This window comes from Mandrillus leucophaeus, unplaced genomic scaffold (genome assembly GCF_000951045.1).
Source record: "Mandrillus leucophaeus isolate KB7577 unplaced genomic scaffold, Mleu.le_1.0 Scaffold227, whole genome shotgun sequence".
In the NCBI taxonomy this organism is placed as follows: Eukaryota; Metazoa; Chordata; class Mammalia; order Primates; family Cercopithecidae; genus Mandrillus; species Mandrillus leucophaeus.
The window spans coordinates 2,953,088-2,980,255 of record NW_012102332.1 but is presented as its reverse complement, the minus strand read 5'-3'; the positions used below and the strand labels follow the sequence as shown (position 1 = coordinate 2,980,255).

At 42.0% G+C, this 27,168-nt stretch overlaps 1 protein-coding gene across 1 annotated transcript in view; it reads left to right on the top strand.

Moving 5' to 3' along the window:
• OCA2 (oculocutaneous albinism II) overlaps positions 1 to 27,168 on the top strand; it is a 364,145-nt gene that overhangs the window by 7,015 nt on the left and 329,962 nt on the right. The window contains 1 exon segment of the mRNA XM_011981483.1: positions 11,063 to 11,310. Coding sequence (XP_011836873.1) covers positions 11,084 to 11,310 — 227 coding nt within the window. The 5' untranslated portion in view covers positions 11,063 to 11,083.

The following is a 27,168-nucleotide window of genomic DNA, read 5'->3' as shown; positions in this document are numbered from 1 at the left end:
CTCCCTCCCTTCCTCCCTCTCTTTCTCTTTTTATTTATTTGTTTTTTTGAGACAGAGTTTTGCTCTTCTCTCCCAGGCTGGAGTGCAATGGCGTGATCTCGGTTCACCGCAATTTCTGCCTCCTGGGTTCAAGCGATTCTTCTGCCACAGTCTCCTGAGTAGCTGGGATTACAGGCACCTGCCACCACGCCTGGCTAATTTTTGTAGTTTTAGTAGAGACAGGGTTACGCCATGTTGGTCAGGCTGGTTTCAAACTCCTGACCTCAGGTGATCTGCCCGCCTCGGCTTCCCAAAGTGCTGGGATTACAGGTGTGAGCCACTGCGCCTGGCCTGTTTTCTATCTCAGCCTTTCTGATAGGTGTGCAGTGATAGCTCAGTTTTAATGTGCATTTCCCTAATGGCTCACGATCTTGAACGTCTTCTCATGTGCTTAGTTGCCATGTGCATATCCTTGTTAGTGAAATCTTTGCCCATTTTACTTTTTTTTTTTTTTACTTTTGAAATTTGAAAATCGTTTAGGAGTGGTGAGAGGGAAGATTCTTGCCTTGTCTTCCTGAGAAGGCTTCAGGTTTCTCACCGTTAGGTGTAATGTTAGCTCCACGTGTTTTGTAGATGTTCTTTGATAGGTTTGAGGACGTTCCTCTCTATTCCTAGTTTTCTTAGAGATTTTGTTTTATCATGAATAGGTGTTGAATTTTGTTAAATGCTTTTCTGCATCAATTGATATGGTCATGTGATTTTTCTTCTTTAGCTTGTTAATATGGTAGATTACATTGATTGATATTTTTCACAGTTTTATTGAGATTATAATTAAATACCGTATAATTCACTCATTTAAAGTGTACAAATTCATACCTGTAATCCCAGGACTTTGGGAGGCTAAGGTGAGAGGATCATTTGAGCCCAGAAGTTTGAGACCAGCCTGGGCACCATAGCAAGACCCTGTCTCTACTAAAAATAAAAAATTAGCTGAGCGTGATGCTGTGTGCCTGTGGTCCCAGCTACTTGGGAGCTGAGGTCGGAGGATCACTTGAGCCTGGGAGGACAAGACTGCAGTGAGGCGTGATTGCACCACTGCTCTCCAGCCTGGGCGACAGAGGGAGACCCTGTCTCAAAAAAATGTACAGTTTAATGGTTTTTTTTTTAGTATATTCACTGAGTTGTGTGACCATCACCATGATCAATTTTAGAGCATTTTCATGAACCCAAGTGAAACTCCACGCTATTAGCATTTGTTCTTCATTTCCCTCCAACCTTATCCCCTCTGCTAGCCATAGGCAGCAACTAATTTATTTTATTTTATTTCCCTATGGATTTGCCTGCTCTGAAGATTTTATGTATACGTAGAGTCAGGCAATATGTGGCCTTTTGTGACTAGCTTCTTTCACTGAGCATGTTTCCAAAGGTTATCCATGTTTTAGCATGTGTCAGACACCAATCATTTTTATTGTCAAATAGTCCACTGGGTGTATATACCACATTTTATTTATTTATTTAGTAATGGACATTTGGGTTATTTGCACTTCTTTTCTTTTCTTTTCTTTCTTTCTTCCTTCCTTCCTTCCTTCCTTCCTTCCTTCCTTCCTTCTTCCTTTCCTTTCCTTCCTTCCTTTCTTTTTCTTTCTCTTTCTTTCTCCTCCCTCCCTCCCTCCCTCCCTCCCTTCCTTCCTTTCTTTCTTTCTCTTTCTTTCTTTCTTTCTTTCTTTCTCTCTCTTTCTTTCTTTCTTTCTCTCTCTTTCTCTCTTTCTCTCTTTCTCTCTTTCTTTTCTTTCTTTTCTTTTCTCTTTTTTTGAGACAGAGTCTTGCTCTGTCACCCAAGCTGGAATGCACTGGCACGATTTTGGCTCACTCCAACCTCCACCTCCTGGATTTAAATGATTCTCCTGCCTCAACCTCCCAAGTAGCTGGGATTACAGGTGCCCACCACCATGCCTGACTAATTTTTGTGTTTTTCGTAAAGACAAGGTTTCACCATGTTGGCCAGGCTGGTCTTGAACGCCTGACCTCAAGTGATCCCCCTGTCTTGGCCTCCCAAAGCGCTGGGATGACAGGCATGAGCCACCGTGCAGGGCTGGGTTGTTTCCACTTTTAGGGTACTGTGAATAATGATCCTATTAATGTTATTGTACACGTATCTGTGTGGACATATGTTTTCATTTCTCATGGGTATATTCCTACACATGGAATTGCTAGGTCATATGGTAGCTCCATGTTCAACACTGATTGATTTTTTTTGAATACTGAACCAGCCTTGCATTCCTGGAACAAACCCTACTTAGTTATGTGTGTAGTTCTTTTGATATATTACTGAATTCCCTTTGCTAATATTTTGTTAAAGATTTTTGCACCATATTCATGTGAGATATTGGCCTGTAATATTTTTTCTTTGTACTGTATCTGATTTTGGTATCAGGGTAATATTGTCTTCATAAAACTCACTGAAGGTATACCTCATCTTCTGTTTCCTGGAAGAGATTGTATAGAATTGGTGTTAATTTAAATGTTTGGTAGAATTCTCTAGTGAAACCATCTGACCCTAGCAATTTCTTCTGTAAAAATTCAAATTTAATTTACTTAATAGAAATTATAGAGCTATTCAAATTACCTATTTTATATTGGATGAGTTGTAGTAATTTGTGCTTTTTGAGGAATCGGGCTAAGTTTTCTAACTTATGTATGTAAAGTTGTAAAATGGCAATCTAATATACCATTATTATTCTTTGATGTCTTCAGGGTCTGTAGTGGTCTTTCCTGTTTCATTCCTGATATTAATAACTTTCATTCCCTGTTTTTTCTTTGCCAGTCTTGCTAGAGGATTGCTAATTCTGTTGATATTTTCAAAGAAGCTGCTCTTCGTTTCACTGATTTTTTTCTACTGTTTTTGTTGATTTGCTTTCTATTTCATTGATTTTTATTATTTTTTATTTTTTTATTTTTTTTTGAGACAGAGTCTCACTCTGTCGCCCAGGCTAGAGTGCAGTGGCCGGATCTCAGCTCACTGCAAGCTCCGCCTCCCAGGTTTACGCCATTCTCCTGCCTCAGCCTCCCGAGTAGCTGGGACTACAGGCGCCCGCCACCACGCCCGGCTAGTTTTTTGTATTTTTAGTAGAGATGGGGTTTCACTGTGTTAGCCAGGATGGTCTCGATCTCCTGACCTTGTGATCCGCCCGTCTCGGCCTCCCAAAGTGCTGAGATTACAGGCTTGAGCCACCGCGCCCGGCCTATTTCATTGATTTTTAATCTCAGCTTCATTATTTCTCAGTTCTGCTTGCTTTGGGTTTATTTTCCTCTTCTTTTTCGAGGTTCTTGAGATGAGAGCTTATATTATTTTTCGAGACTTGCTCTCCTTTTGATATTAGCATTTATGCTGTAAACTTCCTCCCATCACTGATTTCACTGTGTTCTGCCACTTGTGATATGTTGTATTTTCACTTTCATTCAGTTCAGTATAATTCTGATTTCCCTTGAGACTTTCTTTTTGAATCCTGGATTATTTGGAAGTATGTTTAATTTCCAAGTGTGCAGATTTTCCTCCTCTCTTTCTGTTACTTATTTCTAATTTGATTGCATTGTGGCTATAGAGTACTCTGTATGATTTCAATTCTTTTCAGTTTGTTGAGGTTTGGTGTATGGTCCAAAGTGTAGTCTATCTTGGTGTATGTTCTTTAGGCACTTTGTAAGAATATTCTGCTGTTGTTGGATGGAGTGTTCCATAAATATTGATTATATTCTATTGGTTGTTGGTGGTGTTCAGTTCTTCTATATCTGCACTGATTTTCTGTCTAGTTCTATTAATTGCTGAGAGACAAATGTTTAAGTCTGTAACTCTAAAACTATAATTGTCTTTCTCCTTTTAGTTCTATCAGTTTTTGCATTAGATATTTTGCGGATCTGTTGTATTGTGCATATGTGTTTAGGATTTCTATGTCTTCTTGGTAAAGTGACCTTTTCATCACTACAAGATGCCTCTCTCGGTGCCTGGTAATTTTCTTTGCCTTGAAGTCTAGCATATGTTATGTGAATATAACCTCTCCTACTTTATTTGGATTGATGCTTGAATTCTATATCTTTTTCCATCCTTTTACTTGCACCCTACCTATATTGTTATTTAATTTTATTTTTCAACTTTTATTTTAGATTCGGGGATGCATGTGCAGGTTGTTACAAAGGCATGTTGTGTGACACTGAGGTTTGGTGTACCACTGAACCTGTCACCCAGGTAGTGAGCATAGTACCCAATAAGTAGTTTTTCAAGGCTTGATCTCCACCCTCTCTCCCTGCTCCAGTAGTCCCCAGGGTCTGTTGTTCCCATCTTTATGTCCATGTGAAGCCATATACTGTTATTTTAGAAGTAAATTTCTTACAGACCTTGCATAGTTGAGTCATATTTTTAAATTCACTCTGCCAATCCATCTTTTAGTTGGTGTATTCAGACCATTTACATTCAATGCATTTTTCTGATATGTTAGAGCTATGGGTAACTTGAACATTTTTTTAGAATTCCATTTTGATTTATCTATAATGTTTCTTGGTGTATCTCTTTTATAGCTTTTTAAAGTCATTGCTCTAGGTATTAAAGTATATATACACGTTACTTGTCACAGTCTACTGATGCCATCATTTTATCAGTTTGAGTAAAATCAAGAAAACTTACCTCCTTTTACATCCTTTACCTCTCTCATTTGTTATAGAATTGTCTTGATGATTTCATCTGCATACATTGATAAACGCATCAAAGAGTGTTATAATTTTTGCTTCAAATATTCAACAGAATTTAGGAAAATCAAGAGGAGAGGGAAAATGTATTTACCTATGTATAAATGTTATTCAATAGCATGTTATGAACAGTTGATGACAGAATTACTTCCATTCTCTGAATGAAAACAGCACATGATGCATCTGTTAAGAATCTTGCTAGGACTGACCTTTTGTTTTTTTCCTTTGAGATGGGGTTTCACTTTTGTTGCCCAGGCTGGAATGCAATGGTACAGTCTTGACTCACTGCAACCTCTGCCTCCTGGGTTCAAATGATTCTCCTGCCTCAGCCTCCCAAGTAGCTAGGATTACAAGTGTCCTCCACCACGCCTGGCTCATTTTTGTATGTTTAGTAGGGGTGGGGTTTCACTATGTTGACTAGGCTGGTGGCAAACTCCTGACCTCAGGTGATCCACCCATCTTGGCCTCCCAAAGTGCTGGGATTACAGGTGTGAGCCACCACACCCAGCCTGGACTTACTTATTTTATTTTATTTTATTATTATTTTTTGAGACAGGGTCTCACTCTGTCACCCAGGCTTGAGTGCAGTGGCACAATCCTGACTCATTGAAGCCTTGACTTTCCTGGCTTAGTGATTCTCCTACCTCAGCCTCCTGAGTAGCTGGGACTACAGGCATGCACCACCGTGCCTGGCTAAGTTTTTGTATTTTTAATAGAGATGGGATTTTGCTATGTTGCCTACGCTGGTCTCAAACTCCTGGGCTTAATCAGTCTGCCTGCCTTGGCTTCCCAGTGTGCTGGGATTACAGGCGTGAACCACCACTTCTGTCCTTACCTATATTCTTTTACCTTCCTGATGTTCTAAAATGTATTCTTTCATTTTCCCTTTCTGTTTAGAGAACTTCATTTAGTCATTCTTTTAGGGTAGGTCTGCTGGCAATAAATTTTTAGTTTTCTTTAATCTAAAAACATCTTGGTTTCTCTTTCACTGGATATAGGCTTCTGGCTTGCCTGTTCCTTCCTCTCATTACATGAAAAATGTTACGTCACTTTCTTCTGGCCACCATGGTTCCTGTCATCTGAATTGTTTTTTCCATGTAGGGACATTTTAATTTCTCTCTTTAGGACGTTTTTCTTTGCTTTTAGTTTTTAAAATTTTGCCTTCTGTATGTGTTGGTGTGGATTTCTTTGGGGTTATCTTGTTTGGGGTTTGCTTAGCTTCTCAAATCTGTAGGTTTATGTCTTTTGCCACATTTAGGAAATTTTCAGCCATGACGTCTTCATATACTTTTTAAGCTACATACTCTTCATCATCTTCTTCTGGCATTTGGATTACATGGAAGTTAGATCTTGTGTTATGGTCCCACAGGTCTCTGAGGTTCTGATAAATTGTTTTAGACTATATTTTCTCTATTGTTCAGATTGAGTAATTTCTATTGTTCTGTCTTCCACTTACTGATTCTTTTCTCTGTTCCCTCCATTTTACTGTTGAGTTCATTTTTGCATTTAAAATTTTGCTATTGTGTTTTTCAGTTTCATTTGGCTCTTATTTGCTGAGACTTTCTGTGTTTCATTTGTTTCAAATGTGTTTGTTACTGCTTGTTGAACCGTTTTTATTTTGGCTGATTTAAAAATATTTTTTCAGATAATTCTAACATCTCCATCATCTTGGTGTCATCGTCTATTTTCTTTCAAGTTGAGATTTTCCTGGTTATCACTATGGTAGGTGGTTCTGAGTGAAAGCTGCATATTTTGAGTATTACATTATAAGACTAATCACCACTTAAACCTTCTGTTTAGCTGGCTTCCCTTGACACTGCTCCAGCAGAAGGGCCTGACATTGCTGCCAGATAGGGTTAGAAGTTCAGGTTCCCCAAGATGGGGACGGATCCCCCCTTATTGCTGGATGGGTGTGGGACCTCTGCCTCTTACTAGGCCTCTGCTGATATCACCCTGGCTGAGTGGAATGGGGCATCTCATTACTGCTCATTACTGACCTCTAGTGACACCACTGGGGGGTGGCCTCATTACTGCTGAGCAGAAGTGAAGGCCCTGACACCCCATTTGGCCTCCTCTGACACCATGTCAGCAAGGAAGGAGAGGGGTCCCTTTTACTGCAGGGCAGGGATGAAGTCCAGGCTCCTCACATGGTGGTCCCCACTTAAGCCATTGGGGGGGGAGTGTGTAGGGAGGAGGTGGAACTCCCTAGCACCCAGCAACCGGTGAATGTCCAAACTCCCTGCTCAACCTTTTACGAAGCATCCGTGTGAGGACTGGGGGCCAGGCACTGTGTAATATCTTTTGGAGGATGCCCACTCAGCCTTTGCTCTCCTGAGTGGATATGGGTCTACTGTATTAGGCTGCAGTAGAACAGATATTGTCTAAAAGCTTTCTGTCTTGCTAGGCTACCTATTTCCTGGTCCTTTGGCTGGGGACAGGCTTCTCTTGGGGCTTTTTGTTCTAAACGTCAGGTTTTTAGTTGTACTTAGCAGGAAGAACAGGGAAAAGTAGGTCTTCTCTGTCTTCCTGAAAACCCAAGTCCTGAGCTGTGTATTTTTAGTGTTGGCAGATAGGACAGTACGTTTGCATGTCAGTTTGTGAGGTTCAGGATGGGGAGGGATGCAACAGTGCAGTCTGGCCGGGGGTGGGAGCAGGTGGGCTCCACTGTACCTGGCAGGGCTGTAGACAAGTGTGTCCTTGAGAGGCTGGGCTTTTATTCTCATTGCTTCTGGTTTTGCCAGCATGGCTATTCTGGGACGTTTTGCTCTTGGAGACATTCCTCACTGTCGCCCTACTGTGTTCTGAATCCCAGTGTCTGACTCCAGCTTGGGCTCTGGCTTGGGTTCAGCCAATAGGAGACTCTTCTGGGCGATTAGGGGATTAGGGAAGGGAGGATGCCGCACTCTTCTTTGGGGTATCCCTTCTGGGGCTCCAGCTCCTTCCAGAAGTACTCAGAGTAGCTTCTGTTTCCTTCTTGGACCCTGGCTGATTGGGTCAGTAAAGGGAGCAAGAGGCAGAGGCAGCAGCTGGGAGTGAAAGGGGGATGGATGTGTGGGGTTTAAGCGGGGAGTGGAGGACAGCAGGTGCGTATACTGCCTGGGGAGGTGTGGTGGGATTGTTGGGCAGTACTGGGGCCCACCTGGGGTTCCTCATATGATGTCATCTGCAGGCATAGGCAGCAAGGAAGGTTTTCTACAGCCATGTTCAGCGGCTGAGAAGGGTTGGGATTTGGCCATGGGTGGCAGACTCCAGGGGCCCATGGTCCCCACCTCCTGGTGTTCACACCCTGGTTTAGTCGTCTTCCTTTGAGTGTGGGCAGGCAGGACCCAGGACTGACCTCCAGCTGACAGGATACAGCAAAGTGGTGGATGTCCCCCTGACACGTAATAGCCTATAAAACTGTGCCTCACTGCTGCTCGTTCTCCAGATGCTCCTTGTTGCCTGAGAAGGCAAGCAGACATACTGGAGGAGCCCACATGGTGAGGATGCAGGAGCCTGTTGGGGTGAAGGGGGCCTCTGAGGGGGCCTCCTATAACAAAACACCATTCTTGCATGGCTATGGGCCAGCAAGAAGCTGCGTCCCTGAGTCCTGCAGCCACCAGGACGTGGATCCTGTCTGCACTGAGTGACCTTGGCAGCAGATTCTTCCCCAGTTGAGCTTCCAGATGAAATCACAGCCCAGTGGCCCCTTGAGATCCCAAGCAGACAACCCAGTTGAGCCACCCTGGCCTTGACCCACAGAAACTCTGAGATTATACACATGTGTGCTTTTAAACCTGTGTACTTTGTGGTGATTTGTTTTGCAGTAATAAAAAACTCGTTTATCAGGTAAGTTTTAGAGAATGATTTGGGGCAAGTAAGAGGAGGCTGTTTGCTGGACCATAGAGGTTCCACTGGGAAAGAGGGGAGTGAGGCCTTGGAGAAGGGACATGGCCTGAAAGAGAGTGGACATTTGTTATACTAAGGGTGGGTGGTATGTTCCTGTGTGAGTCCATTCATGCTGCTGTAACAAAACACCGTAAACTGATGACTTACGCCACAAACATCATTTCTCACAGTTTGGGAGGCTGTGAAGTCTCAGATCACAGCACCAGCAGATTCAGCGTCTGGGGAGGGCCCACCTCCTGGTTCACAGACAGCACCTTCTCACCGTGTCCCCACATGGTGGAGAGAGGAGCCGAGGTCTCCCACGACTCTCGGAAGGGTCTGGAGAGCTCTACCCTCAGGGCCTCTCCAAATCCCAGTCACCTCCCTGACACCCCACCTCTGAACACCATCCCATTAGAGGGGAGGGTTCCCGCCTCCGAGTTTGTTGGAGGGCACATACACAGTCAGTTTGTGACAATTCCAATGGCATGTTCTTCTAAAGAAGCTGGGTGTTTTAGGAGGGGCAATGGCATCCTGGAACTGTCAATGGAGAGCAGGAGGACCCCCTCTGAAGTCTCAGCAGGACCAGTTACATAATTTGTGGGGCCCTTTGTTAAAAAACCAGGGAAAATGCCATTAATGGTACTAAAATACAAAGTTTTCTCTTTTCTTCCATAGTCTCTCTCTCTCGGCTTGTCATGGTGCTTTTAAATTGGTATTTAATGTCATTATTCTAAATAAAAAAATTTAAATTTTAAATTGTTACTATTACTTTTACTAGTCATCTTTATATCATGCCACATCCGTTTTAAATGCAAATACTGAAACATTTAGCTCGTGTGTGGAATTTGTGGAATTGGACTTTTTTGTAGCTGGTGTGTACCTTTGTACTTTGTTCTTACCAGGCAGTGGAACCATTGTATAAAACAAATGCAACTGCTTTATCTCACTTTTATGATACAAGAACATTCTGCCGACATGGCCTGCCTTCGGCTCACTGGTTTGTGAGTGATCACTCTCAGCATAAGTGGTTGGTTAAAGCAGGGAAATACCAGTGGTGAGAAGGATATACGGATTTCCTTGGTCGTTCAGGTTTCTTCAAATGTCATGTCTTTCTGTATTTGAAGTCAGTTCTGGCTGCACCAGGAAGTGTGCGTCTGGGGCTGTCAGTGCCCTGTCTTACTCAGCGGTAGACATGACATGCCTTGTACTTGCTCTGAGTCTCAGCAAACTCCTGTCATCCTGGATCCACTGGAATTCTGTGCTCCTAGGGCATTGTGAAGGTGACTAGGACTGGCGATGCACTATTGTGCTAACTCCAGCCCCAGCACGTGCCTCTGCATCTCAGTGCCAGAAATCCAACTCAGCCAAAGTGCACACTGAGTCCTGGTTTCAGGGCAACCCTGGACAGCAAACCAAGCGGCTGCAAGGCCAAAGGTCATTTCTGGTGCTGTAGGATTCTGGAAAAGGTAAAAAATAAAATGGTTAGTGGTTTGAAATATAAGCCCCAAAGTAGGACAGCATAACCTTACAAGTATAGGAATAGTTCTTACTCTTATGGTGGGTACTATTATATTCTCACCAGAAAAATATTAATTTGCTAAATGCAAAAAATGTAAAAATCACAGAAGAGACAAAACCAAAGGAAAAGGACCCCATGGGTACCGTCGCCATCCAGAGGTAGCCATGTTTTGGAGGGTGTGTCTTTTGGGCTTCTGTTCTATGTAATTTATACATACTTATTTCAATAAAAACATCACAGTGTACCACGTGCCTTAGTCTTTCCACATCTTTAGCATTTCCCAATAGCGAGAACCATCCCTTAGATCATTTTTAATGTAGCACAGAATTTCATGCTGTGCACACATCACAATTTACTTAACTGGCTCTCTGTTGCTGAACACTTAGGCCATTGCTAGTGTGTCCAGAGTTGGTTCCTTCTGGTGGGTTCTTGGGCTCGCTGACTTCAAGAATGACGCCACAGACCTTCGCGGTGAGTGTTACAGCTCTTAAAGGTGGCACAGACCCAGAGAGTGAGCAGCAGCAAGATTTATTGTGAAGAGCAAAACAACAAAGAATCCACAGCCTGGAACTGGAGCCCAGCGGGCTGCTGCAGCTGGCTGGGGGTGGGGGGTGGTCGTTTTTTAGTCCTTATTTGTCCCTGCCCACATCCTGCTGATTGGTCCATTTTACAGAGTGCTGATTGGTCCATTTTGTTACAGCATGCTGATTGGTCCATTTTCCAGAGTGCTGATTGGTGCGTTTACAATCCTGTAGCCAGAAAAGTTCTCCAAGTCCCCGCCCCACCCAGGAAGTCCAGCTTCGCTTCTCGCTAGTGTGAAAAGCTCCTGCGTGGCTAGGACGCTGGAACTCGGGAGCGCCTCGGTGGGAACAGCCTTCCCACTGTGTGGACTTCCGAGGTGCAAACGTGAGTCCCCGTGTGCCTTTCATCACGAGTGGTTTTTTCTGGCTGCCCTAGAGAGAAGACTGGCGGTGGAGCATGCATCTGGAGGGCAGAGACGGCAGGCGGGACCCTGGCACACCGGAGGTGGAGCTCCAGCAGACGTCCGTGCCCCCGGGACTCACTGAACTTGCCGCGGGCAAGCGCAGGCCTCCGCGGGGAGCCGGCGGGGCTGACCCCTCGCTCTCCTGCCCCAGCGGGGCCGCTGGGCAGAGCTCCCGGGCTCCTGCAGGCCAGGAGTTTGCTTCATTCCTCGCACAGGGGAGGTGAGTTTGAAATAGTGCCGTCTTGTACATGTGGACTTCACGAAGATTGGGTTTCCGTGAGCATCGTTCCCCCACGTTTGTTGTGGGAAACATTTCCAGAAACTTTCCAAGAATTTTTCCAGCGTTAGATCCCTTTCCTGGCTTAGTTTTTGATGACTGATATTTGTAAAATGTGATGAGCTTAATTTAGCTCCAAAAGATAATACAAATAGAAAAGAGAGTTTGTAGCATGAAGATTTAACACCTAATGTATTATTTAAGGTATTGCAATTATTCTGCAGTGTTGGAAAGTGTACGTCTCTTAGGACATGCTTTATTTCTATACATATAGCAAGTGGAACTGAGTAGTTCATGTCAGAAAAGTCAGAATTTACATAAAAGGAAATTTAAAAATAATTTCAACATTTATTTTAGATTCAGGGGTTAAATGTGCAGGTTTGTTACCTGGATATGTTGTGTGATGCCGAGGTTTGGGGTACGACTGATCACCCGGGTAGTCAGCATGGTACCCAATAGTTAGTTTTCCACCCTCCCTCCTCCCGCCCCCGTGTGGTCCGAGTGTCCCCTGCTGCTTTCTTTATGTCCATATGCACCCGGGGTTAGGGCCCACTTATCATGAGAATATGTGGTATTTGGTTTCCTGTTCCTGTGTTAGCGCGTTTGGATAATGGCCTCCAGCTACATCCATGTTGCTGCAAAAGACATGATCTCATTCTTTAAGAGAAAATTTTGATACATCTTTAAATATTTACTTATGTAAAGACAATGAATGGATTTTACATGTCAGTCCTTATACTCCAAATCCATAATTTGCAGTTCACGTAGATGTCCTTGTAATGAGAAAAGCAGCATCCTATGAGTAGATGTCTCTGCCTGTCTTTATTGGGGCATATCGATTACATGGCAGATCTGAGGAGCCTCGTTCCCACAGCCGGAGCCCTGACCCCTGCAGTAGTGTTGGTCTCTCCAGCCTTTAACAAAGCACCACAGAACTGCATGCGGGTGTGGTGCGTGCTGCTGCTGTGATCCTGCCCCCTCCCGGGGGAGCTCCCCAGCCTGCGTGCTCATACTTTCGCTGAGTGTTTCTACTGACTGAGAGTCTATGCTGTCGTTTTGCAAATGGTGAAACTTCGAGTTGCTCTCTTTGGCAACGTGTTTCGAGGTTTCTCTATGCTGATGCCTGTAGCTCTCGTTCATTCTCGTGAACTCCTTGCATAGAATTTCATTATGTGAACGTGCCACCATTCATACATGTTCTCCTGTTGGCGGCTTTTCAGTTTTTGCTCCTCACCCCCCCAGCGTATACTATTAAAAACAGCCTGCAGTAAATGTTCTCTGTTATACACTGAATGTGTTTGTTTCTCCCAGATTCGTATTGAATATTCTGAGAATTAACTTTCTCTGGTCCCATGTTGCAGGATCTTCTCCCAGCGAGAGGCTTGCCTTTTCCTTTGCTTTCCAGAGTGTTTTGTTGGGAAGTGTCTAATATGGCCGGAAGGACTGCATGGCCGTATGCATGGGGAGGCAGATGAGGCAGCAGGATTGTCCCAGCCAGGATGTGAGTGATGGAAGGCTAATGTTCAGCTTCCACTGAGACAAGAATCAGGAAAACCAGACGAGCATATTTGCAAGTTCTTTGACCTCACTTCTTGCTTCGATGTACGGTGTACCAGGGGCAGACTGGGGCCCGTCATGAGCTCCACAGTTAGGAGGCCCTGGGCACCCAGGCAGGATTCCAGGTGGAGGAGAAGGGAGGGCGTGGAGAGGTGCTGACAGGTGCAGGAACGTGGGGGCAAGAGCTGGCAGATGTGGTGGTCCAGTGAAGGGAGGGCTGAGGGTGCCCTGACCCCACAGCCTGCCCAGGGTACGGGGAGGGGGTGTTGGGATGGCACTGGCAACTACCTAGGCTGAGTGCGGAGATGCCAGAAGGTGCCACCCGTGTCCGCAGGCATGAGCCCTCACGAGTGAGCAGCACCTCCCATGTGGAGCTTCTCCCCGGAGGAGGAGCAACAGGGAACTGCAGCCTCAAGGGGCGGCTCTCAGCACCACGAGGAGAATGGCGTGTTGGCCCAGCCCACCCACGGTGAGGAATCTCGGGGGAAGGGCTCACGGGTGTGAATGTCTGAGTACGGAGGGCACAGGCTGTTGCCCATGTGCACCTAGGCGAGCCGCCTGAAACAGCACACTCCCGGGCAGGTGTGGGACCGTGTCGCCTGGTGGCCATGTGTGCAGTATCCCAGCACTGTCATCTCAAGCTGAAGGTTACTGAAGGGTTTTATTACATTTTGCCTTTCTTGTTTCATGAAAATAGGCAGAAAATGAAAAAAACAAAACAAAACAAAACAGTATTCTTATTAGAGAGAAAATACGTAAGTCTTTGAACCTAGCATAGGTGGAAGTCTTAGGTATGTGGAAACCTGCAAACCCCTTAGCCTCAGTGAAGTCGAACCCATCTATTACGGGTTCAGTTGTGGAGAATGACCAGAGTGAAAGAACACTATGAGATGCTGCAAATAGATTGCTTCAGACTGTGTTGAAAAGGTAATTTGGGGCACTGAACTAGCCTATGTTTTAGCTCTCAGGGAATCATCCGCTTGCAGCCTAGTTTTCTGTCGTTTGTGCAGGGGAGAAGCAGGCAGAGGCTGCAGCCTGCCGTGTGCCCTTTTTCCTTTGGCTCCCAGGCAACTCACCTGAGCTGCCTGGGATTTCTTGGGTCAGTTTCATCACCTGTATACAAACTGATAAGTAGGTATTTTCTTAAAATGATTAAAATCTGTATGAAACAAGGCAGGATATATATATAAAGAAAGCTGGAAGGGAGAGTGAATTCATAATCTATTGCCAGGTAACAAATTTCTCCCAAATTTAGCAGCTTAAAAGAGTACATATTTATTTTCTCAGTTTCATGGGTCAGAAATCTGGGCACAACTGACCTAGGTCCTCTGCTCAGGGTCTTCATAGGCTGGGACAAGTTGTCAGCTAGAGCCATAGCATCTCAGTGTTCAGCTGGAGCAGGATCCGCTTCTGAGCTCATCTGTGTGGTTGCTGGCCGGCTGCGGTTCTTCCTGGGCTGTTGGATGGATGGGCTCAGTTCCTTGCTGGCTGTTGACTGGAGGCCACCTCAGCTCCTTGCCAGGGGCCTACTCCATCTGGGCAGGCACAAGGGATAGTCTTTTGTGACCTAATCACAGAGTGACACCATCCCTTCTTCTGTATTCTGTTGGTTAGAAGCTAGTCACTAGGTCCAGCCCACACTCGGGGATGGGATTGTGGGAGGGTGTGAGTACCAGCAGGCCAATTCCTGGGAGCCACTCAGGCACCACTGACCCCAGAGATGAATAGTGGTGAAGGAAATTGTTGTGAAAAAGTTGGAAATGGAACACAAAGATGATTGGTGTCTTTTATAGGAAGTGAAGGGAGGTCTGGAATCCTTCCAGGTTATCTGCATTTTTCACTGTTTGCAACTCATCAGAAAGCTGACAATAATGCAGATGACTCTTTTCCCTAGAAGTAAAGTGGATTGTGTCTGTGGAATGCATTGTTCAGTTTTGCATTTATTTGTAAGTTCAATTCAACATTGTCACCCAGGCTGGAGTGCAGTAGTGCAAACTCAGCTCACTGCAACCTCCGCCTCCCAGGTTCAAGTGATTCTCCTGCCTCAGCCTCCTGAGTAGCTGGGACTACAGGCACTCGCCACCACATCTGGCTAATTTTTGTATATTTAGTAGAGACGGGGTTTCACCATGTTGGCCAGGATGGTCTCGATCTGCTGACCTCTGTTCCACCGCCTCAGCCTCCCAAAGTGCTGGACTACAGGCGTGAGCCACCGCTCCTGGCCTAATTCAGCATTTCTAATTGCCTGTGTATGTGTGGTTTTTTGCATCTCATCAGTTTCCTCTGATTGATGAGTTAAACAAAAGATTGACCTGCATTCATTTTATGTTGGGATGAGAGTCATGGTTTTACCCTCCTTTAACAATAGTCCTATAACAGAGGGAACCAACCACAAAGACCTATGGAGAAAGCAGACTTCATTCTCTGGGCACCTCGACCCTTGTCTTTCGGACCCTGCACCTGCTCTGTGTGTCCAGCCCTGGAACGCTGCTGGACACTCCTCAGGGCTGTTTCCCCCCGTCTTAGCTGAGGACTTCCACCCTTTTGTTAGAGGAATACGTCTTGTCCATACAATCGTAATGACATGAAACAAACAAAATTGCCAAATGAAAGATGAATTTTTTTATCCAATATGCTAATTTTATTCATAAAAATGTAAGCACAGGGCTGGGTGCAGTGGCTCACGTCTGTAATTCCAGCACTTTGGGAGCCTGAGGCAGGCAAATCACCTGAGATTGGGAGTTTGAGACCAGCCTGACCAACATGGAGAAACCCCGTCTCTACTGAAAATACAAAATTAGCCGGGCCTGGTGTCACATGCCTGTAGTCCCAGCTACTCGGGAGGCTGAGGTAGGAGAATCGCTTGAACCTGGGAGGCGGAGGTTGCAGTGAGCTGAGATTGCACCATTGCACTCCAGCCTGGGCAACAAGTATGAAACTCTGTCTCAAAAAAAAAAAAAAAAAAAAAGTGAGCACAGAGTGACACAAGACTTCCCCAGTCTCTTCACTCTCTCTTTCCCGTTCGCTTTGCCTAAAAATTAAATCTCAGAAAATTTTGAATCAATTTTTCTCTGTATCTCAAAATAGTATGTAAGAACGACAGATATACTTAAATGCATTTGGTTGTCAGATTGACAGACTTAAATTATTTTTTTTAAGTCAAGATTGTGTGGGAAGGTTTATTTCTAATCAGTGGAAAATGTAATTAATGTTTTCTAATTGTTTTCACAAATCAGGAATTAATTGACCTTAAAATTTGGCCTTTCAAAATTAGCTAATTACCTTTCGGTCTTCCACTTAGCAGGAATATATATGGTGGAAGGTTGGACAGGGAAGCAAATTAGAGAGAATATGTTAAAAAATAATGAAGATAAATTATTTTAAGACAGCGTTTACATCTATCATGGATTAGTTACTGTATTTCATTATTATCAAGTGAGAATAAATATATTGCTGAAAATTTGGAGGTTGAAGGGAGAACACAGCATTGTGCCCCTAACACAATCATTACTGTCTACTTGCATTTATCTGCGTTCCCTTCTCGTCTTTCCCATATGCAATACAAGTTTTTACATAATTGTGCTCAGAGGGTATCTCGTGCTTTGTAGTTTCTTAAATGTAACAATATGTTGTAAACACTATCAGTGTTGCAGATTGCTCAAAGCTATTATTTTATATATTTTTAATTGAGGTATAATTTCACCAGAAATGGTGAGTAGATCTATGAGTTTTGACAAATGCGTACAGTTGTGTAATTGTCAGCAAATCAAGATCTGGAATATTTCTGTCACCCTACAAAAACTCCTTTGGCCACTTCCTCTTCCCGTCAGCACTTGTTAACCATCAGTCTGTTTTCTGTTTCTACATTTTTGCCTGTTTCAAGCATGTCAGATGAATGGAACCACTGAGTTTGGTTCTTAGTATAATGCATTTGAGCTTCATCCAAGTTGTGTTTCTTTTTATTGCTGAGTGGAGCTGTGTGGACATATCACACTTTATTTATTCATTCTCCTCTTGAAGGGCACTTGGGTTGTTCCCAAGTTTTGGTAATTATGAATAAAACCAGTATAAGCATTGGCATACAGGTTTTTATGTGAATGTAAATTTTAATTTCTCTTGGATAAATGCCTAGGAATGCGATTGCTGAGTTATTTGATGAGTATGTGTTTAACTGTCTTAAGCAGTGGTCAAACTACTTTCCAAGGAAGCTGCACCATTTTGCATTTTCACCTGTAGTGCATGAGAGCTCCAGTGCTCTGTGTCCTTGTCAGCACTTAATATTGACTGTACTTTTAATTTTAGCCGTTTTAGTAAGTATGTAGAGGCACCTTATCATAGTTTTATATATTTGAAGAGTGAGGTCTGCTTGTTTTCCTATTATGGGGTTTGTGATTCATTATGTATTCTTGACACAACTTTTTTTTATAAACTGCATTTTTCCCAATTATTTTCCAACAGTTTGTGGCTTGTCTTTGTATTATTATTTTTTGGTCTCTTTTGGAGAGCAGAAATTTAATTTTGGTGTTGTCCAATTTATCAATTGTTCTTTTATGGAGTATACTTTTGGTGTTGTATCTAAGAAATATTTGCTTAACCCAAGATCACAAAGATTTTCTCCTGTTTTTTCTTTTAGAAATGTTGTAGTTTTAAGTTTTACGTTTAGGGATATAATCCATTTTGAGTGAATTTTTGCATATGCTGCTGGGTTTATTTATATTTTGCTTATAGGTGTCCAATTGTTCCAGCACCATTTGTTGAAAAGACTCCTTTGTCCATTAAATTGCTTTGTGTCTTTGGCACAAATACATTGTCCATTTATCTGTTGATTTACTTCTGGACTCTATTCTTTTTTGAGACGGAGTCTCACTCTGTACCCAGCTGGAGTGCAGTGGCGTGATCTCGGCTCACTGCAACCTCTGCCTTCTGGGTTCAAGTGATTCTCCTGCCTCAGCCTCCCAAGTAGCTGGGACTATGGGTGCCCACCACCACGCCCAGATAATGTGTTTTTTTTTTTTTTTTTGTATTTTTAGTAGAAATGGGGTTTCACTATGTTGGCCAGGCTGGTTTTGAACTCCTTACCTCAAGTGATCCATCTGCCTCGGCCTCCCAAAGTACTAGGATTACAGGCGTGAGCCACCACACCTGGTCCCCTGAACTCTCTATTCTTTTCCATCAGTCTATGTGATTATCATGTCATGAATATCACACTGTCTTGTATCTTTTTATAAAGAGTTCTGAAATCAGATGGTGTGAGTCCTCCAACGTGGTTCTTTCTCAAGATTGGCTATTCAATGCCACTTGCCTTCCCATATAAATTCTATCATCATTTTGTTAATTTAAATAACATTCCTACTGGGAATTTTTTTGTACTCTGTGTGTGTGTGTGTCTGTCTGTCATTTTATCACTTGTGTAGCTTTACACAATATCAAGATATAGACCTATTCCATCTCTGAGAGCTCCTCTTTCCGGTTCATGCCGTTCTTCTGCTTCAGCCTCCCAAGTAGCAGGGACTACAGGTGCCCGCTACCATGCCTGGCTCATTTTTTTGTATTTTTGTATTTTTAGTAGAGACAGGGTTTCACTGTGTTAGCCAGGATGGTCTTGATCTGACCTCATGATCCACCCGCCTCGGCCTCCTAAAGTGCTGGGATTACAGGTGTGAGCCACCATGCCCAGCCGGGGTTACTTGTTAATAATCAAGATATAGACCTATTCCATCACAATCTCAGATTCCATGCAGAAATCCCTCACACAAACCCTTACGTTACATACCCCTCCCCCTGCCATCTGTAACCCCTGGAAATCACTACTCTGTTTTTCATCTTTACAATTTTGCCATTTTGATAATGTTATATAAGTGAAATCATACACTGTGTGTGAAAATTTAAAATTCAACTTTTATTTTAGATATGGGGGTACCCATGTACAGATTTGTTACATGAGAATATTATGTGATGTTGAGGTTTGGAGTATGAATCCCGTCACCTAGGTCATGAGTCTAGGACCTGATAAGTAGTTTTTTTCTTTTAACCCACTCCCCCTTCCTCCATCCTCTCGTATTCCACAGTGTCTATTGTTCCTGCACTCATGTCCATGTGTGCTCAATGTTTAGCTCCCGTTTATAAGTGAGAACATGAGGTATTTGGTTTTCTGTTCCTGCATTAATTTGTTTAGGATTATGGCCTCCAGCTCCATCCATGTTACTGCAAAAGAGATGATTTCATTCTTTTTTTTTTTTGAGATGGAGTTTTGCTCTTGTTGCTCAGGCTGGAGTGCAGTGGCGTGATCTTGGCTCACTGCAACCTCCACCTTCTGGGTTCCAGCAATTATCTCGTCTCAGCCCCCCAAGCAGCTGGGATTACAGTCACTCACCACCACACCCAGCTAATTTTTGTATTTTTAATAGAGACGGGGGTTTCACCGTGTTGGCCAGGCTGGTCTCAAGCTCCTGACCTCAAGTGATCCACCCGCCTCTGCCTAGCAAAGTGCTGGGATTACAGGCATGAGCCACCATGTCCGGCAGATTTTACTCTTTTTTTTAATGGCTGCATAGTATTCCATGATGTATATGAACTGTATTTTCTTTATCCAGTCTAGCATTGATGGGTTGGTTCCATGTCTTTGCTTTTACGAATAGTGCGGTGATGAACATATGAGTGCATATATTTTTGGTAGTATGATTTTTCTTTTGTGTATCTACTCAATAATGGGATTGCTGGGTTTAATGGTAGCTCTGTTTTAAGTTATTTGAGAAATCTCCAGACTGCTTTCCACAGTAGCTGGACTAATCTGCATTCCCACCAGCAGTGCCTAAGCATTCCCTCTTCTCTGTAGCCTCACCAGCATCTGTTGTTTTTCGATTTTTAAAATAATAGCCATTCTGACGGGTGTGAGATGGTATCTCATTGTGGTTTTGATTTGCATCTCTCTGATGATCAGTGATGCTGAGCACTTTTTCATATGTTTGTTTGCCACTTGTATGTCTTCTTTTGAGAAGTATCTGTTCATGTCCTTTGCCCGTTTTTTAATGGGGTTACTTTTTTGTTGTTGTTGTTGTTGTTGTCGGAATCTCGCTCTGTTGGCCAGGCTGGAGTGCAGTGACGCAATCTCTGCTCACTGCAAGCTCCTCTTTCCGGTTCATGCTGTTCTTCTGCCTCAGCCTCCTGAGTAGCTGGGACTACGGGCACCCGCCACCATGCCCGGCTAATTTTTTTGTATTTTTGTATTTTTAGTAGAGATAGGGTTTCACCGTGTTAGCCAGGATGGTCTTGATCTCCTGACCTCATGATCCACCTGCCTCGGCCACCTAAAGTGCTGGGATTACAGGCGTGAGCCACCGTGCCCGGCCGGGGTTACTTGTTGATTTGTTTAAGTTCTTTATAGTTTCCGGATATTAGGCCTTTGTCAGATGCATAGTTTGTGACTATCTTCTCTCATGCTGTAGGTTGTCTTTTTACCCTGTTGATAGTTTATTTTGCTGTACAGAAGCTCTTTAGTTTAATTAGGTCCCACTTGTCAATTTTTGTTTTTGTTGCAGTTGCTCTTGGGGACTTAGCCAAAAATTATTTGCCAAGGCTGATGTCGAGAAGAGTATTTCCTAAGTTGTCTTCCAGGATTTCTAGTTTGAGGTCTTATATTTAAATCTTTAATCTATTTTGAGTTCCTTTTTATATATGGTGAAAGGTAGGGGTCCAGTTTCAATCTTCTGCATATGGCTAGCCAGTTATCCCAGCACCATTTATTAAATAGGGAGTCTTCTCCTCATTGTTTATGTTGGCCATGTCAAAGATCAGATAGCCGTAGGTGTGAGGTTTTATTTCTGAGTTTTCTATTCTGTTCCATTGATCTGTGTGTCTGTTTTTGTGCCAGTACCAAGCTGTTTGGTTTTTGTGGTTTTATTGTGTAGTTTGAAGTTGGGTAGCATGATGCCTCCAGCCGTGTTCTGTCTGCTTTAAGATTGCTTTGGCAATTTGGGCTCTTTTTTGGTTCCATATAGGTTTTAGAATAGCTTTTTTTTTTTTTTTTTTCTAAGTCTGTAAAGAATGTTGGTAGTTTGATAGGAATAGCATTGAATCTGTATATTGCCTTGGGCAGTATGGACATTTTTATGATATTATTCCAATCCATGAGCATGAAATGTTTTTGTATTTATTTGCACCATCTCTGATTTCTTTCAGCAATGTTTTGTAGCGCTCACAGAAATCGTTCAGCTCCTCGGTTAGCCGTACCCTAGGTGTTTCATTTTCTTTGTGTCTATTGTAAGTGGGATTGTGTTGTTCATTTCACTTCCATTCTGGACATTATTGCTGTATAGAAATGCTGCTGATTTTTTGCACATTGATTTTGTATCTTGAAACTTTACTAAAGTCATGTATCAATTCTAGGAGTCTTTAGGATTTTCTAAGTATAGGCTCATATGGTCCACGAAGAGAGATAGTTTGACTTCTTCTTTTCTTATTTGGATGGCTATTACTTCTTCCTCTTGCCTGGCTGCTTTGGCTAGGATTTCTAGTACTATGTTGAATAGGAGTGGTGAAAATGTGCATCCTTGTGTTGTTCCAGCTCTCACGGGGAATGGTTTGAGCTTTTGCCCATTCAGTGTGATGCTGGCTTTAAGTTTGTCATAGGTGGCTCTCAGTATTATGAGACATGTTCCTTCAGTGCCTAGTCTGTTGAAGATTTTTATCATGAGGGAATGTTGGATTTTATCCAAAGCTTTTTCTGCATCTACTGAGATGATCATATGGTTTTTGCTTTTGATTCTGTTTATGTGGTGAAACACATTTATTGATTTGTCTACACTGAAACAGCCTTGCATCACAGGAATAAAGCCTGCTTGATCGTGGCATATTAACTTTCTGATGTGCTACTTGATTTTATTTGCTAGTATTTTGTCGAGGACTTCTGCATCTATGTTCATGAGGGATATTGGTCTGAAGTTTTCTCTTTTCGTTGTGTCTCTGCCAGATTTTGGTATCAGGCTGATGCTGGCTTAACAGAATGAGTTAGGGCAGAGCCCCTTCTTGATTTTTTGCAATAATTTGAGTAGTATCGATATCAGTTCTTCTTTGTACGTCTGGTAGAATTTGGCTATGAATCCATCAGGCCCAGGGCTTTTTTTGGTTGATAGGTTCTTTATTACTGATTCAATTTCAGATGTTGATACTAGTTTATTCAGGTTTTCAATCTCTTCTTAATTCAATCTTGGGAGATCGTGTGCTTCCAGGAATTTATCCGCTTCCTCTAGATTTTATAATTTGTGTGCGTAGAGTTAGTCATGCTTGTCTCTGAGGATCTTTTGTAATCCTGTGGGACCAGTTGTAGTATCGTCTTTGTCATTTCTGATTGTGCTTATTTGGATTTTCTCTTTCTCACATGTAGCGACACCCATAGGCTCAAAATAAAAGGGTGGAGTAAAATCTACCACGCAAATGGAAAATATAAAAGAGGAGGTGTTTCTATTCTTACATCAGATAAAACAGTCTTTAAACCAATAAAAATTAAGGACAATGAAGTGCCCTTATTATTACGTAATAAGGATACAATCCAACCAGAAACCTTAACTATCCTAAATATCTGTGCACCCAACCGTGCAGCACCCAGATTCATAAAACAACTTACTGAACTATAAAAAGGCTTACAGAACCACACAATAATAGCGGGAGATTTCAACACCCTATTGACAGCGTTAGGTAGATCACCAAGTCAAAAAACGAACCAAAAAACTCTGGACTTAAACTCAACGCTTGACCAATTGGACCTAATAGACATCGGCAGAACACTCCATCCAGCAACCAGAGAACGTATGTTCTTCCCATCTGCATATGGAACATAGTCTAAGATTGACCACGTTCTCAGTCATAAAGCAAGTTTCAATACATTCAAAAGAAACTGAAATCATACCAAGCACACTCTGAGACCATAGCGCAATAAAAATAGAAATAAATACCAATAAGATCTCAGACAACTACAAAAATATATGGAAATTAAACAACTTACTCCTGAATAACTCCTGCATGAACATCAAAATTAAGGTAGAAATAAAAAGTAATTCTTTAACATTAATGAAAATAAGGACATAAGCTTTAAAAATCTCTGAGATGCGACCAAAACAGTGTTAAGAAGAAAGATTGTAGCCCCGAATGCCTTCATCAAGAAGGCAGAAAGGTCCCAAATTAACAATCTAACTTTATGCCTAAAGGAACTAGAGAAAAAGGAATAAACCAACCCAAGGAAAGAATTAAAATTAGAGAAGAACTTAATGAAATTGAGATGCAAAAATCCATACAAAAGATCAATGAAACCAAGTTTGTCCTTCAAAAAACTAATTAAGATTGATAGACTCCTAGCTAGATTAACAAAGAAAGAGAAAGAGAAGATCCTGGTGGGATTTTTATTGGAATGGCATTGAGTCTATAAAATTCTATTTTATTTTATTTTATTTTATTAATTTATTTATTTTTTGAGACAGACTCTCCCTCTGTCGCCCAGGCTGGAGTGCAGTGGTGCAATCTCTGCTCACTGCAAGCACCGCCTCCTGGGTTCACGCCATTCTCCTGCTCCAGCCTCCTGAGTAGCTGGGAGTACAGGCACCCGCCACCATGCCTGGCTAATTTTTTGTATTTTTAATAGAGACGGGGTTTCACCATGGTCTCCATCTCCTGACTTTGTGATCCGCCCGCCACGGCCTCCCAAAGTGCTGGGATTACAGGCGTGAGCCACCGTGCCTGGCTGAGTCTATAAGATGAATTTATGGAGAGTTGACATCTTAATAATATTGTTGATGAGAAAAGCCAAACACTGTAAAATATTTGAAGAGTTTTATTCTGAGCCAAATGTGAGGATCATGACCTGTGGCACAACCCCAGGAGGTCCGAGGTTACAGCTTGATTTTATACATTTTCGGAGACAAAAGTTACAGGCAGGCATCAATCAATACACATAAGGTACACATTGGTTTGATCCAGAAAGGTGGGACAACTTGAAATGGGGGTTTACAGGTTGTAGGTAGATTAAAAGATTTTTTGATTGGCAATTGGTTGAAAGAATTAAGTTATTATCTAAAGCCGTGAAATTAATAGAAAGGAATGTCTGGGTTAGGATGAGGTTGTGGAGACCAAAGTTCTTTTTAGGTAGATGAAATCTCATAGGTGGCCACCTTTAGATTCAATGGATGGCAAATGTCTCCTATTTAGACCTTTAAAAGATGCTAGACTCTCAGCTAATCTCTTCAGGATCAGAAAGGGAAGGGGATTCTCTACAGAAAGTAGATCGCCCCCACAAGAGACAGCTTTGTAGGGCCATTAAAAAAGTGTCAAAGAAATATATTTTGGGGCAAAATACTTTTCTTTTACGGTCTGCTATCTGTCATGTGATGCTGTATTAGGGTCAGGTTGGAATTTGGTATCTTATTGCTACAAAGGGTCTGCTTCATCTGTTTTAATGTCTCTGTTTTAAATGTTAATGCTAATCAGCTGTGCCTGAATTCCAAAGGGAGGAGAGTATAATGAGGCATATCTAATGCCTCCCACCCCTCTTTCCCATCATGGCTTGAACTGATTGTTTAGGTTTCTTTGAAATTCTGTTGGCCAAGGGGAGGATTCCCTTCAGTTGGTTGAGGGGTTTAGAATTTTATTTTTGGTTTCAAATATTGAATTGTCTGCTCTAGGAACATGGCTTATCTTTCCATTTATTTAGGTATTATTTAATTTCTCTCAGCAAAATTTTATAGTTTTCAGTGGGTAGGTGTTGAACGTATTTTGTTAGGTTTAGCTCCAAATGGCTCATTTTTTGGTGGTGTTTTAAAACATCAATTTACATTTTTTCAATGTTAGTACATAAAACAGAATTGATTTTTGTACATTGATCTTGTGTTGTGCAAACTTGCTAAAGTAACTTATTAAGTACAACAACTTTTTTGTTTGTAGATTTTTTTGGTGGGGGATTTTCTAAGTAAATAATCATGTCTGTGAATAAAGACAGTTTTATAAATCAACACACAAAAACTAATTGTCTTTATATGTTAGTAATGAATAATCTGAAAATAAAATTAAGAAAACTGTTTCATTCACAAAAGCATTAAGAAGAATCAAATTTTTAAGATTAAATTTAATAAAACAAGTGCAAGACTCATAATTGAACAACACAAAATATTGCTGAGAGAACTTAAGGAAGATTTAGATAAGTAGAGAGACTTCAATGTTCATGGATTGGAAAACAACATGATTATGATGACAGTTTCCCCCAAATTTATCTTTAGATACAACATAATCCCCAAAACAATGACCTATTGCAGAGGCATAGTGACGGCAAAATGGTAAAGTGAGCAGTTCCAAGCTCTTGTCCCCCGCTAGAAACATTGAAAACAAGCAGAAACTCTTAGAACCAACACTAGGAGTTGTGGAAACTGTAAATTATTGTGTTTGCTCTAATTTGTCTGTGGGCGAACAGAGGGATTGACACAAGACTCTGATCTCTGTTTTGCCTAACTCGGAACATAAGCTGGAAAAGTGATAGGCATTGCTTGAAAATATGGTCAGGGAGTCTGACAAACTGTAGATGCCTAGGACAGATGCATACTGATTGAGGCATCCAATAGACTGCCTAACAACTAGGTTCAAAAGCTGTAGGAGATTCCTTGGGAACTTAGGATACTCAAAAGTACCTGTGTGTGGATGAGTTTAGAAAGCCACATACATAATTAGGGTGAGAGGCATAATCAGAAAAGACCATAGAAAATCCTAAACTTTCACATCAAGCTTAATCTTAGTCTCAATGAGAGCCTTGATAATTACTGATGTAGTGATCCAACAGAGCCACTTTGCAAAGACTGGGAGAGGTGTTTGCTTCTTTGTTTTTGTGTGTTTTCTCTTTTTCTGGTTTGCTGGTAAAAGCTCCTGGGATTGAAGAAAATCTCTTCCAAAACATTAGCTGAACATGATGTTAGGAAACAGAGACATGAAAAGGGATACAGTCCTTGGAAAAATAGTTTGGAAAAGTACCTGAACCAATGGACTGCTACAGCATTTAATAACAGTGACAACAACAGCAACAACCACCACCACCAAACTGTTTCAACAACAATTTAAAAAAACCCCAAGACATACAAAGAAACAAATCCATTTAAATCCATTAAAGGATTTCCTAAATCCACTAAAGGATGTTTCTTTTCATCCTGGAGGAAGCCCAGACATCATATTAATACCTCCTGAAAAAAGTCCTTAAAACATCTATCTTAAATATGCTCAGATAGCTAAAAGAAGAAAAGGACAAATAAATGTGGAAAATAAGAAAAACACCATATGAACAAAATGAGGCTATCAACAAAGTGATAGAAATTATCAAAAGAAATCAGGAAGAAATTCTGGATCCGAAAAGTATAACTGAAACAAAAAACTCACTAGTGGCATTCAACAGCAGATTTAGGAAAGCAGAAGAAAGAATCAGCAGGCTTGAAGACAGGACAATTGAAACTGGCTAGTCTGAGAAGCAGAAAGAAAAAAGAATGAAAAAATGTGAATAGAGCCCAAGGGACCTGTGGGAAGCCATCAAATAGTACATACACATTATGGGTGTTCCAGACAGAGAAGAGAGAGAGAAAGGATCAGAACAAATTTAAAAGAAATAATAACTGAAAACTCCCCAAATTTGATGAAAGACACAAATCTCTAAATCCAAGAAGCTAGATGAACACCAACTAAGGTAAACTCAGAGAGATTTATAGCAAGACACGTAACCAAACTGTTGAAGGCCAAAGAGAGAATCTTGAAAGCACCAAGAGAGAAGTGACTTGTCACATACAAGGGATCCTTAATTAGATTCACAGTTGATTTTTCATCAGAAACCATGGAGGCCGGAAGGAGTGGGATGACATATATAAAATGTTAAAATACCGTCAACTAAAAATTCTGTATCTGGCAAAACTGCCCATCAAAAATGAGGGAGACATTAAGAAATTCCCAGATCAACAAAAACTGAGGGAGTTCTTTAACACTATACCTTTCCCACAAAAATTGCTAAAGGGAGTTTTTCAAGCTGAAATGAGAGCACACTAGACAATATCTCAAATCCACATAAAGAAAAACAGAGCTCTGGTAAGGAAATCTGTATAGGAAAACATAAAAGACAGCATAAGTGTTGTTTTTTTTCTCTATGCAACTCCTTCATTCTACCACCTGCTTTAAATGACAATTGCATAAAGCAGTAATTACAGATCTGTGTTAAAGGATATACAGTGTCAACAT